The following is an 11971-nucleotide window of genomic DNA, read 5'->3' on the forward strand; positions in this document are numbered from 1 at the left end:
AATATACACTTGTGTGCTTGAGTGAAACACTTTCCTTAGTGAGGAGTAGTTCCAATTATACATGATTGCATCTGTTCTTGGTTAATTGGTCATTCATGATAATAGCATCTATTGAAAAAATTGTGATTATGTGAACACCATATTTTGTTTACTGGAAGTAATGCATCTTACATCTTGACTGATATTTTTAAGATAAGCTAAGAGTGATTACTTTTCTTGGAAGAAAGAGTTTTGGAAAGTATTAATCCATTGTAGTGATTGTTTGAAAACTGAGTTACATCTTGTTTTGCTTGAGGACAAGCAAAATTCTAAGTTTGGGGTTGTGATAACGGTTGAAAAACAGTTATTTTCATACTTAATTTTGATATTAAATCACACCCTTTATGGCTTAGAATTAGCTTGAAATCATGCATTTTTATTAAGTTAGAGAATAAGAGAGTCAAAGATGGTTTTCTTGGTTTTATGATTGGTTTCCCTTGATTTTATAGGTTTTTGGAATGAATTGGAAGAAAGGTTGAAGTATCAAATGGTTGGAGTGCTGAAAAGTCACCCAGAATGCAGAAAAGTCAACCAGCCAACCAAAAAAGTCAACCAGTCAACCAGAAAAGTTGACCAAACCGCTGAGCGGTGAAAATGGGCGCTGAGCGGTCAGTTTTTGGCGCTGAGCGACAATTTTGGGGGCTGAGCGGCAATTTTGGGCGCTGAGCGATCCTGCGATTAAGGGGAAACCGCTGAGCGGTTTACTTAGGCGCCTAGGCAGTTTTCTATTGTTATTTGGTGGATTCTGTGATCTTTCTGTTATCTTTTTGGCCTATATATAGGCCCAGTGCGAATCAAAACTCAATATTTTAGCAGAGGAAGATGACACAACACTTTTTTCACCTCTTGGAGGAGGATTTTGGATGTGGGAGCTCCAACCTACCAAATCTAGGGTTTATCTTTTCATTCTTTCCATGCAATTCATCTAGTTCATCATGATTATGGTGAACTAAACCCTTTGTTGTTGGGGAACAATGTAATCTTTTGAAACTCTCATATATTCAAATTCTTATTTATTTCATATGCTTTTCATATACTTGTTTATCAATTGTTGGGTTCTCATATTTGCTTAATGCTTTTATTGTTTAACTCATTCATTAAAAGTGGTTTGTCTTTATCCATATAGGGACGTACAGAAATATCATGAACTGGTGAGAAATTTCTTGATTATGCTAATACCGCCTAGGGATAGGGGTAGGACGGTCAATTGTATTTGCTTCCGATCGCATTGCATTATTAGTTACTAGGGGAGGCTAGGGATAGCAAGCCGATAATTAATAATAGGCTCTTTTTACCAAGGGATTGGGTTAAAAGTAGGCTAGAAAGTTTGCATGGCAATTGGATAAACAACTGAAGTAAATAAGAAAAGTAGATATGTGAGAGTGGACAAGATGAAATTGTAAACCCCAACAACACCATTCATCCATAGTTTTTCCTCAACCATTGATTAACTGCATTTGCATGTTTAATTATGTTTTTGCATTTAACAATCAAAACTTTATTCTTTTCTCAAGTCTTATGAAATTAGGTTACATGAAAGTTAAGGCCTAAGAGTCCTTTGGGAAATGATACTCGGACTTACCCGTTAATATTACTTGATAACGATCTGGTACATTTGCCAGGGGCTTAACATGGTTGGTTATTCATGGTTGTGCATCATAAAAAAAGGGGAAGATTGTTGAGATTATTGACAACACAATTTCTATATCAATCTAGTTTTTGATTATGACAACACATTGCTTAATAACATGCATATGTTGTTTGTTGTTATTACATGTTCTTATGCATATTAACTGTTATATCTGTTGAACATGTTTGTGAACTGTATTACATGTTCCTATGCTGATTGATTGATATATATCTAGAACGTGTTTATATGCTTTATGTGCTATGTGTTTTGCATTATTTAATATGTTTTACTGCACTTTTATTAAAGCTGAAAACCACAAGCACTTTTATGAACTTTTAACTATGTGACAAAGTTCTAGTACAATCGATTACATTGTAAATGGATTCGACTATGCTAAAGTCTTTGTGCAGATTTTGAAGATCAGTGCTATGTGTAATTTTAAGAAGAAAAGAATTTCAAAATGTTTTACATGTTTGATGTCGACTATGTGTTTTACGTATTCGACTATATCTGTTGTCTGATTTGGAATTTTGTTATGCTCTTGCACTCTAACGGCTATATTTTTAAATGTTATTTGAGCATTGATGACTTGGTCAACTGTATTGAATGTGTTCTGTTATTTGTTGACCGTAAGCTACTATGTTAACTGAACTATTATAACTGTTATAATACAATCGACTGAATTAGTAGCACATTCGACTGAGAATCTAACTGTATAACATAAATCTATAAATAGACTGAACACAGGTTTGTTCAGAGACTTTTGATGAACTAACAATTTCATTTCTGTTTCAGATTTCTCTTAGCTCCAAGAATTCTCCAAGAAGACGGTGGTGATCTTTCTTGAACGAGATTCATTGAGGAGACATTGTGCGCTTACACTTGCTAATCGTTACCTGCACAAGAAAGGTTCTTATGTTTGATCGTATTGAAGGCTTGGCATTCTTAAGTCCCTGGCAAGTGTACCAGATCGTTATCAAGTAATATAAAATGGGTAAGTCCAAGTATCTTTTCCCAAAGGACTCTTAGGCCTTAACTTTCGTGTAAACCAATCACATAAGACTTGAGAAGAAATTAATTTTAAGGTTGTGAATGCAAAGAACAAAAGTAAACATGCAAAATGCAGTGAATCAATTGGCTAGAAAAGACTATGGATGAATGGAGTTGTTGGGGTTTACAATTTCATCTTATCCACCCTCTTATATCTACTTTTCTTATCTACTTCGCTTATTTATCATATTGCCATGCAAACTTTCTTAGTCTACCCTAAACCCAATCTCTTGGCGAAAAGAGCCTATTGTTAACACTCTGGCAAGTGTACCGGATCGTTTCAAGTAATATAATTGGTAAACCCAATATCGTTCTTACCAAAGAACTCGAAGGCCTTATCGTTCGTGCAAATTGAAATCGTAAGACTTGTAAAGAAAATTAATTTGTAGTTTGGATGCAAAAACAAAAAGTAAACATGCAAGTTCAATTGATTTAGTTGACGAGAAAAAAACTATGGATGAATGGAGTTGTTGGAGTTTGCAATTTCAGGAAGTAAAAACAATTAATCGTCCTACGCCCTATCCCTAGGTGGTATTGCTTAATCAAGGAATTTCCCATCAGTTCATGACAGTATCGTACGTTCCCGTATCAATAAAGACAAACTACAATTATCGAATGAGTTAAATGATAAAAGCATTAAGCATAGAGGAGAAACCCAACAATTGATAATCAAAGCATACGACAAGCATATAAATAAATAAGAGTTTCAATAAAAGAGAGTTTCAAAAGATTACATTGTTCCCTAACAACAAAAGGATTTAGTTCACCATTGTCATGGTGAAACTAGATGAAAAATGATGGAAAAATGGAAAAGCAAACCCTAGATTGGATAAAAAGAATACTAGGTCTGGCCGCCCCTTTCTGTCAAAAGAATACATCTAAAGTCGCACTAGGGCTATTTATAGCTAAGGAGCGTCACAGAATTTAGGCCCAAGCCCAGCAGACAACCGTCCGGCATGGCACTTTTGGCGCCCGACGGTTTCTCCATAATCGTCCCACCGCCTAGTGGTGAGTTGTACCGCCTGACGGTTTGCTTCTCCTCGCATTTGGCCGCCCAGCGTTAGATTTTGGCGTTGGGCGGTTCCTAAACTCTTCTTTTCTTCATGTTTCTTCTTCTTTCTTGAGTTTAAGACCTTCTATCTTTAGTCCCATTCTTTATTTTCATTAAAAATGCTGCAAAACAATGCAAAACAAGCATAATATCTATAAAAATAGCTTTTGACTCTCAACCGACTCAACTTACGTGTTTTGCTTAATTCTAAGCTCATTCTAAGCCTTAAAGGGTGTATTTTGATCTCAAATGAAGCATGAAAATAACTGTTTTTCAGTCGTTATCACCTATTGCCAATTACTGGCTTGCTATCTCTAGCCTCTCCTAGTAACTAATAATGCATGATAAATGGAAGAAAAATACAATTGATCGTCCTACCCCTATCTCTAGGCGGTATTAGCATAATCAAGGAATTCCCCCCAATTCATGACATTACTGTACATCTCCATATCAATAAAGACAAACAACATTTACCGAATGAGTTGAACGATAAAAGCATTAAGCAAAGGTAAGGAACCCAACAAATGATAAAGTAAGCATATGAAAGCATATAAAGAAGATAAGAATTTTTATATAAGAGAGTTTCAAAAGATTACATTGTTCCCCAACAACCTAGGGTTTAGTTCACCATTGACATGGTGAATCTAGATGAAAAATAATGAAAGAATGGAAGAATAAACCCTAAATTTGGTAGATTGGAGCCTAAGCATCCAAGGAACCTCCTCCAAGGTGTGTAGAACAGCTCTGGACGTCTCTGCTGGCCAAAAGATTACAATTTGAATCGCATTAGATTTATTTATAGACCAAAAAGATAACAAAATCTAAGCCAAATAAAAACATATAACCGCTCAGTGCCTAAGTAAACCGCTCAGTGGTTTCCCTCTTAGCCGCGCCACCACTCAGCGGTCAGTTTTACCGCTCAGCGGTTTGCCTCTAATCGCTTTGACCGCTCAACGTTGATTTTGGCCGCTGAGCGGTTCATAGACTCTTCTTTTCTTCCTTTTTCTTCCTCTTTCTTGAGTCTAAGTCCGTCCTAATTCACTTCCACCTTCAATTCTCATCAAAACCCTACAAAACAATGCAAAAAGAAGCATAATATCTCTAAAACCAACTTTTGACTCTCTAATGACTCAACTAAGTGTTCTACTTGATTTTAAGCTCATTCTAAGCTACAAAGGGTGTGTTTTGATATCACATTTAAGCATGAAAATAATGGTTTTTAGACCGTTATCAGGCATCATGTGAAGACTGTTGAATTGTGATCAAGGCTTGGCATCCTATGAAGACTGCTGGAATTGTACTTGTTGTGATACAGGGAGATAATGCACTTTGAGGATTGTTCAAAGTGGTGTTGTAGATTGCAGAAGAGGGGATTCTTGCTGCAATTCTGGTTTTGTTGTGTAGCTATATTTTGGTTTTGGGTTAGAGAGGAGATTTATACTTTTGACGTGGAGGTCTTCTATAAATTTCTTGTTGTAAAAACCGCAACCATTATAGTACATTTGCTTCCGGGTGGAAGGACACTAGATGTAGGCATTGTTGGCTGAACCAGTATAAAAACCTGTGTTTGATTTTCTCTATCCCTTATCTTTTACATTCCAGTCGACTCTATTTCTAACACAGTCTACTGCGTTTTTCCCACTGGATACATTTTCTGATTGCTTGCATTTCAAGAAAGTTTAAAAAGATTTATACTTTGTTTGCAAGATTGCGAAAAGAACATATTTTTGAAACATCACTAATTCACCCCATCTCTTGGTGTATAAAGAAGCCTACCTGTTTTCCAACAACAATGTGTATCGGGTTATAGTAGACAAAAATACCCTCATATATTATGGATTCTAAGTTTTAAAGTCAAGGGTATTTGAATAATTTTCATTCCCAAAACTAAAAAAAAAAACAAGAAACCCCTAAACCCTTACTGACGTTCCTCATTCCTTTTAATCCTTTCTCTTTCATTTATCTCACTCCAACATTTTCTCTATCATCCTATGGTAGATCCAATTGAAAAAAAAAATCAGAAATAGTCTTCGTTAAACAATTTACCTTTGTAAAGAGTTGAGTAATTGGCATATTCGCCTTCAGGCAAAGTTTAATTCAAGATCTCTTCAATCTCATCATCTTTACAAACCTCTCTAATTTCATCATCCGTAGATGTTGAATCATCGTCTCTTAAAAAACCTCAGGCCAATTACCAATTCCCTCTGATGTCATTATGCTTGTGAAAATTAGATAAAATTAGATAAGACAAAAATTATAAAATGAAAACTCAGTATAAAATCATTTTTTGTAAATTGTTTAACAACGAGTGTTTCTGATTTTCTCCAGGCCAATTACCAATTCCTTTGATGTCATTATGCTTGTGAAAATTAGATAAAATTAGATAAGACAAAAATTATAAAATGAAAACTCATTATAAAATCATTTTTTGTAAGAAATTGTTTATTAGCGAGTGTTTCTGATTTTTTTTCCAGGCGAATTACCAATTCCTTCATATGTCATTATGCTTGTGAAAATTAGATAAGACAAAAATTATAAAATGAAAACTCATTATAAAATCATTTTTTTGTAAGATTTTGTTTAACCGTTAGTGTTTCTGATTTTTTTCAATTGGGGCTACAGTAGAGATGACAAAGAAAAGATTAGAGTGAGAGAGATGAAAGAGAAAGGATTAAGAGGAATGAGAGAGCTGAGTACGAGTTTAGGTGTTTTTTTAGTTTCGAGAATGAAAATTATTAAAATACCCTTGATCTTAGAACATAGAATCCATGATATATAAGAATATTTTTGTCTACTAAAACCCGATACACATTGCTAAAATATACCAACTAAAAAAAAGGGCGTAGACGCGTTAGCAAACCCTATATATCTCTGACGCTTAGTTTGACGACCAGGCACATCAGCGTCACCGAGCGGTCCAGCTTACTAATTAAAAGGGCCGAATTATCAAACTGATCCAGCTTTATTGGGCTCGAGACCCATCATGTCGCAAATACGGATAAATGAACAATATCATATATCACTTATCAAATAATATCTCATTAGAGATATATCAGGTAAGTTTGTTTATATTTTATTCTGTTTATATTTTATTCTGTTCTATTGATCTCATATCAATCCAAAGCCTATAAATAAAGAACTAAGGCCTCCAAACAAGGTAAGCTAACATTCTCTCACACTCATACTCTCATACCTGACTGATCACTATCGTAACCACGATAGCCCTCTCTCCATTCTAAGCATCAACTTGCTGAGGATTGAGGGTCTTCCATTATCTTTGAAGATCAAACACCAGAAGGAAGCGGAGTCACGTCATCGAGGTTAGTCCTTTCGGTCCCAGAAATATCTACCGAAAAACACACACACACACACACATATATATATATATATATATATATATATATATATATATAAAATGAGTTTTTCTACTTATAGCTATTTTAAAATCGAAAAGGGTTAGGGTTAGCCGTTACTAAAAAGTGTAATACTAATCTCAACCTTTTTCTTAAGAACTCCCAACAACCATCGTAAGACACTGTTCGGCGTTGTGCTTTCTTTTCTTTGTTAAGGTTTCATTCTTAATGCTGATTTTGTCGTACTTAGATAGACAATGAAAATATACCTATATATTGCCTTTTCTAATACTTTAATAAGCGAGTAATTTTAGTTTTCTGTAGTTTTAATTCTTTAATTTTAGTTTGTTTATTTAAACAAACGGACAATTTTCATCTTTGTATTATTACCAATTTGATTTTTGTTTAATAGTTAAAAAATACACAATTTTAATATCAATATTTGTTTATCATCTAATTTTGACACATGATATGTGATAAACACTACACATTGCAAATCATTAGCGAATATTAGGTAAGTACATTTAAGCTAAAATACTAATTCTACTTATATGAAGTCATTTGGGTGTTTAATACAATCTAATTATTTTCTCATTTCTCATGTCATTCGTGCACAAATGGTTATAAAAAGGGTGAAAGAGTATTCTAATATAAATGTTCTTAGTCCACATATATATGCACAATCTTGGATTCCTAAGAGCTAATCATTAGAAACCAACAAAATAATTTATTACAGAATTTACAGAGATTTATCTATTTATTAAATGGTGTTGAAGGAAATAATTATTTAAGAAGAGAATGTCGTTTTCATGAGAACAAACTTCTTTTTCAATTAATTTTATTTATGGTTTATTTAAACAAAGCAAAGGGCTGTAAGATGCTCATGAACTTGTTTAATAAAACAGTAGTGTTCCACATCTAAACATGATATGGATAATTCATTTGTTCTAGAGTTAAATAAGAACATATCATATAATTTAACTAAATAAATTATTCAAACAACAAGGTTGCCTCCTAATTATCGACAACATTATATCAATAAATTAAAGTTAGACCTCATCAATCAACTGCATAAGTTTTTTTTTGACTCATCATTCATTCATTCCTTAATTGTTTCCTTTTGTCCACAACTTATGCTCATCACATCATTATATATCATTATATATAGGTCATAAGCTTCTTTCTTCCCTTTAGACAGTTCAAGTAAGCTTATCAAGTAAGTTTATATGAACAACATAGCTAATGTGCCTCAACAGTTTCAGTGAGTTACTTGGAGGTAAAAAAGGGTTAAAATTGGAATAATACTGATCATTTAGACGTTACCAACACATTTTGGTAGGGCCTTTAGAAGGCTAATAATTAAACCAAACCAGTGGGTACCATTACCAACTTGTAACAGCAGAAATTTGTTATTCTCTGGCCCAATATCAGCAACACCAATAGATGTCAGAGTGCTTACTGGTTCGAGAGATATGCCTCACCACACCATATCATTATACATGCCTAATAACTTTTTTCTTCCCCAGGATATACAGTCAAATTCTTCTTTCTTTTCATTATAATCATAAAAGATATACATACTATATTAACAGATTTGTTTAATCACAGATTTTGCCGCATATATTATACATACATACATATATATAATATAATATTAGGGAGTATGTAAAAACTATCTTCATGGTTCCCAAAAGTTTAAGCTGCAATTTAAGTCTAATGTTTTTGAAGTTGTTGAGTCCATGTCAATCTGGCATTGGCTGTTCAAGTCAAGCATTTCTGGCTTTCTGAACTTGTTGCCACTTCTTTTTCCACATGGTTGTTCAACAACATATCTACCATCATTAGATTTTGTTGCTGCACTTCTCTTTCTCCCACTGGCCTCATTGCTAGAGCCTGTGTTAGATGCTTTATTCTCAGTGTGAAAGCCCATCAACGGCAATTCAACTGAAGCATTATTGGAGCTTTTGAACTCCTCTATCTCTTCCATTGATTGTTTCTCTTCCTTTCTCCCAGAGCTTTCAGAAGATGTTAAGGAACTTTCCAGTGAACACATAGTGCCTCTGTCTCTTTTCCTGTCCCCACAGCTTAAACTCAACCCTCTTGTCTCTGTTAGTTCTGAGATGGGAGAGCTTGGACAAGCATTGTTGATGATGGTGACAAGCTGGGAAAGTTCAGCTTTTGTGAGCTCTATCCCCACTGGGGCAGAATTGTATCCAGCAAGTGCTTCCTGTGCCTTCTTTAGCACTGATTGCAAGTACTTTCCTTGAGCTTCAATTCGGAGCTGCAAATGTTTCTGCACCTGAAATCACCATTCAAAATGATTCACATGACTTTATGCATCATTCAGAATTGAAACAAGGGCAAGGTTTTTAGAAAATGATCAACAATCGCCATTTTAGCTGCAACTTCAAATATTTTTTCAGTATATATGATCACATTTTGCATATCAAGGAACATTACAAAACAACGATCGTGGCCACAGTTTTAAAACCTTGATAAGAGCAAGTTTAAATTCATAATCATATCTAATGTGCTACCTCAATTTGTTCATAAAGTTTCCTTTGTACTTCCATTTGCATTTGGAGGGCCTGAGCTATCTGCATGTTTCTGGTAAACGAACACAGAACTTGACGAATTAATTCTCTAGGAAATACTATTTCTATGTGAGACACGAAGTCTTTTAAAATAAAATAAAAATATTTGATTAATTTAAAATTATTACTCAGTAATTTGATTCTGGGCCCCAAGACTGATTTCCCTGCTGCAATGGCCATCACTGCTCTTGGTTTCTATGTAATCTGCACCAAAAAAGGAGATATTATGCCAAGTGAGATAAATAATAATCATGCTATTTGCTGTTGAAGTAGACACACTACTAGTCACCTTCTTGTTTGCTGTCAGAGCTGGTATCTAGTTGTTGGCTTTTCCCAAGTCTATATTTCTGTAATCAGAAACAGAAAAAATGTCACAACTTATGATTTCCATGTTCAGTGAATGAAAAACAAAGAATTATAATATCATTACAAAAGGGGAATGAATGCCTGTAAATGGCTCTTGAGGTGGTACAAAGTAAGTCCTGGAATCCCCATCACCCTCATAAGACTCTTTGGAGTTGCTTCTGCCACAAGATGCCACAGTGTGAAAAATAGTATCAGATAAGATGTACTACAAAATCCAATGATAACAATGATGGTAATAGAAACAGTAAGGTTTATGAAGTTTGTGTTATACTCACTATCTGCACCTCCAAGCTGATTTGTGGCCTCAATGAACCGTTGGTGAAGTTCAGGAGTCCACTTTAGCCTTGGTTTGGCATCAGTGGACAACACAAAATGCATGCTCTGATTTTGCATGTTTTGTAGATCCATTTGCTATTTATGGAGGAGTTACTACTTACTTACTGGCAAAGGACTGAAAAATAGATGTCTTTTGATCCTTTTAGCTATGCATCAATATGTGCCAGCTATAGTTCTCTTTATAACTTGGAGTTGGTTGTGTTGTTCTATGATCTCACTCCATATCAGGAAACATGAGTGGGGTTATGTTGGGGGAATATATGCCATGAGATGTGGTTCTTCCTCTCTCATCCCATTTCATACCAACTTTTTCTTTTTTTCTTGAAAAAAAAATTCCCTCTATTCTTTCTTCTTTGACTTGAATGGGGAGGAGAGAATCTCTGATGCAGCAATAACAGGGAAAGCAAAACAGCCCAATTTTGAGTCTTAAAAGGAGAGAAAAGAGGGAAAGTGTGTGGTTTGTTTTTATCTTGCTGTTTTCCCACTTCACAATCTCCCTCTATGGTTGATTCCCTACTGAATTAGGTAGGCCCACCATAATGAATAATAGGGTACTACTTTCCTAATGCTGTGAGAAACTTTTAGGTAAAATAAAAATCATGGGCATGCCGTAAACCAGTTAAAGATATTTTCATCTTGTAATCAAAAGTGAAAAAACTGGACGAACTAATCTTATTTCAACTTTCATTTCTAAAAGGAGATTTTCTGACAGTTATTTTTCCTATGAAGGAAAACTAGTTTCAAGCCCAAAAAATGGTATTGTTATGGAAAAAATATAACTTTTCATTTCAATACATTATTCCAAACTTATATTCTTAAAAAAAAAAAAAAGTGGAGTCAAATACTTTAATTATGTTTTTCTTTCATGTAGTGTTTGTTTGTGGTGGCATTGGCAGATTCTCTTTGTTCCATGTAGGGATGGAGGAATCAAAGAATCTAGGATTGGATTTTTGGACCCAGAGTCCCCATGTTTGTACAAAGAAAGTAATGTAGAAGAAAGAGAACTAATCAGGCCTGTTCAAAGATCAAGATGGTGCTGCTATGAAAAGGAAACTAATAAAATACTTGCTTGTTCAAGACACTTAACAGGTAACAATTAATTTGTTACATTATCCTTGCAAAGGAATCGCAACCCCCAAGTTCATTAAGGGACCATCACCACAGTTCAGTGCTTGTCATGACATAACTAAGCACTAACCCAATCAATCGGTGGGGTCATATATAAATATATATATATACATAAATTCATCATTGATTGTAAAGCTGTATTCCATCAATGGAATTGAACCTTAACAAAACATGCATAATATAAGAGTCTACAGCACACACAGATAAAAAAATTTCTATTCCAATTGTATTGTACTTAGAAATTCCTCCACATGTTGCTGTTGAGCTGCAAGGCAACAAAGTAACTAATGGAAGTGAGTAAAAATTATTAGTCAGAAGGAGATACAGAACATACATATGTGGCTGTGCATGCAGTTAACTTTTCTTTGTAATATGAATTATTAAGCAAGCCATCTACAGGGCTCACTCATCCATCACAGAAAGA

General features: G+C 34.5%; 1 protein-coding gene across 2 annotated transcripts; it reads right to left on the reverse strand.

The window, feature by feature from the left end:
* Positions 1-8653: 8653 nt before the first annotated feature.
* LOC106777111 (myb family transcription factor PHL8) lies at positions 8654-11122 on the reverse strand. Of its 2 annotated transcripts, none has more exons than XM_022775878.1 (6): positions 10359-11122; positions 10165-10238; positions 10007-10064; positions 9846-9921; positions 9661-9730; positions 8654-9422 (listed from the first exon to the last, which is right to left on the reverse strand). In XM_022775878.1, the coding sequence occupies exons 1-6, from the start codon at positions 10489-10491 to the stop codon at positions 8802-8804; spliced, it is 1032 nt and encodes a 343-aa protein (XP_022631599.1). In that variant the 5' UTR covers positions 10492-11122; the 3' UTR covers positions 8654-8801. The 2 variants fall into 2 exon arrangements, with proteins under 2 accessions (XP_022631599.1, XP_014520124.1); XM_014664638.2 differs by having other exon boundaries at positions 10165-10241; positions 10359-10491.
* Positions 11123-11971: the final 849 nt, after the last annotated feature.

This window comes from Vigna radiata, chromosome 11 (genome assembly GCF_000741045.1).
Source record: "Vigna radiata var. radiata cultivar VC1973A chromosome 11, Vradiata_ver6, whole genome shotgun sequence".
NCBI classification, from domain to species: domain Eukaryota; kingdom Viridiplantae; phylum Streptophyta; class Magnoliopsida; order Fabales; family Fabaceae; genus Vigna; species Vigna radiata.

Coding starts and splice junctions, on each gene's coding strand:
- LOC106777111 (XM_014664638.2), bottom strand. CDS start 10,491: ATGGATCTACAAAACATGCAAAATCAGAGCATGCATTTTGTGTTGTCC. Junction 9,922..10,006: donor CTCTGACAGCAAACAAGAAG/GTGACTAGTAGT, acceptor TTTTTGGTGCAG/ATTACATAGAAACCAAGAGC. Junction 9,731..9,845: donor GCCCAGAATCAAATTACTGA/GTAATAATTTTA, acceptor TTCGTTTACCAG/AAACATGCAGATAGCTCAGG.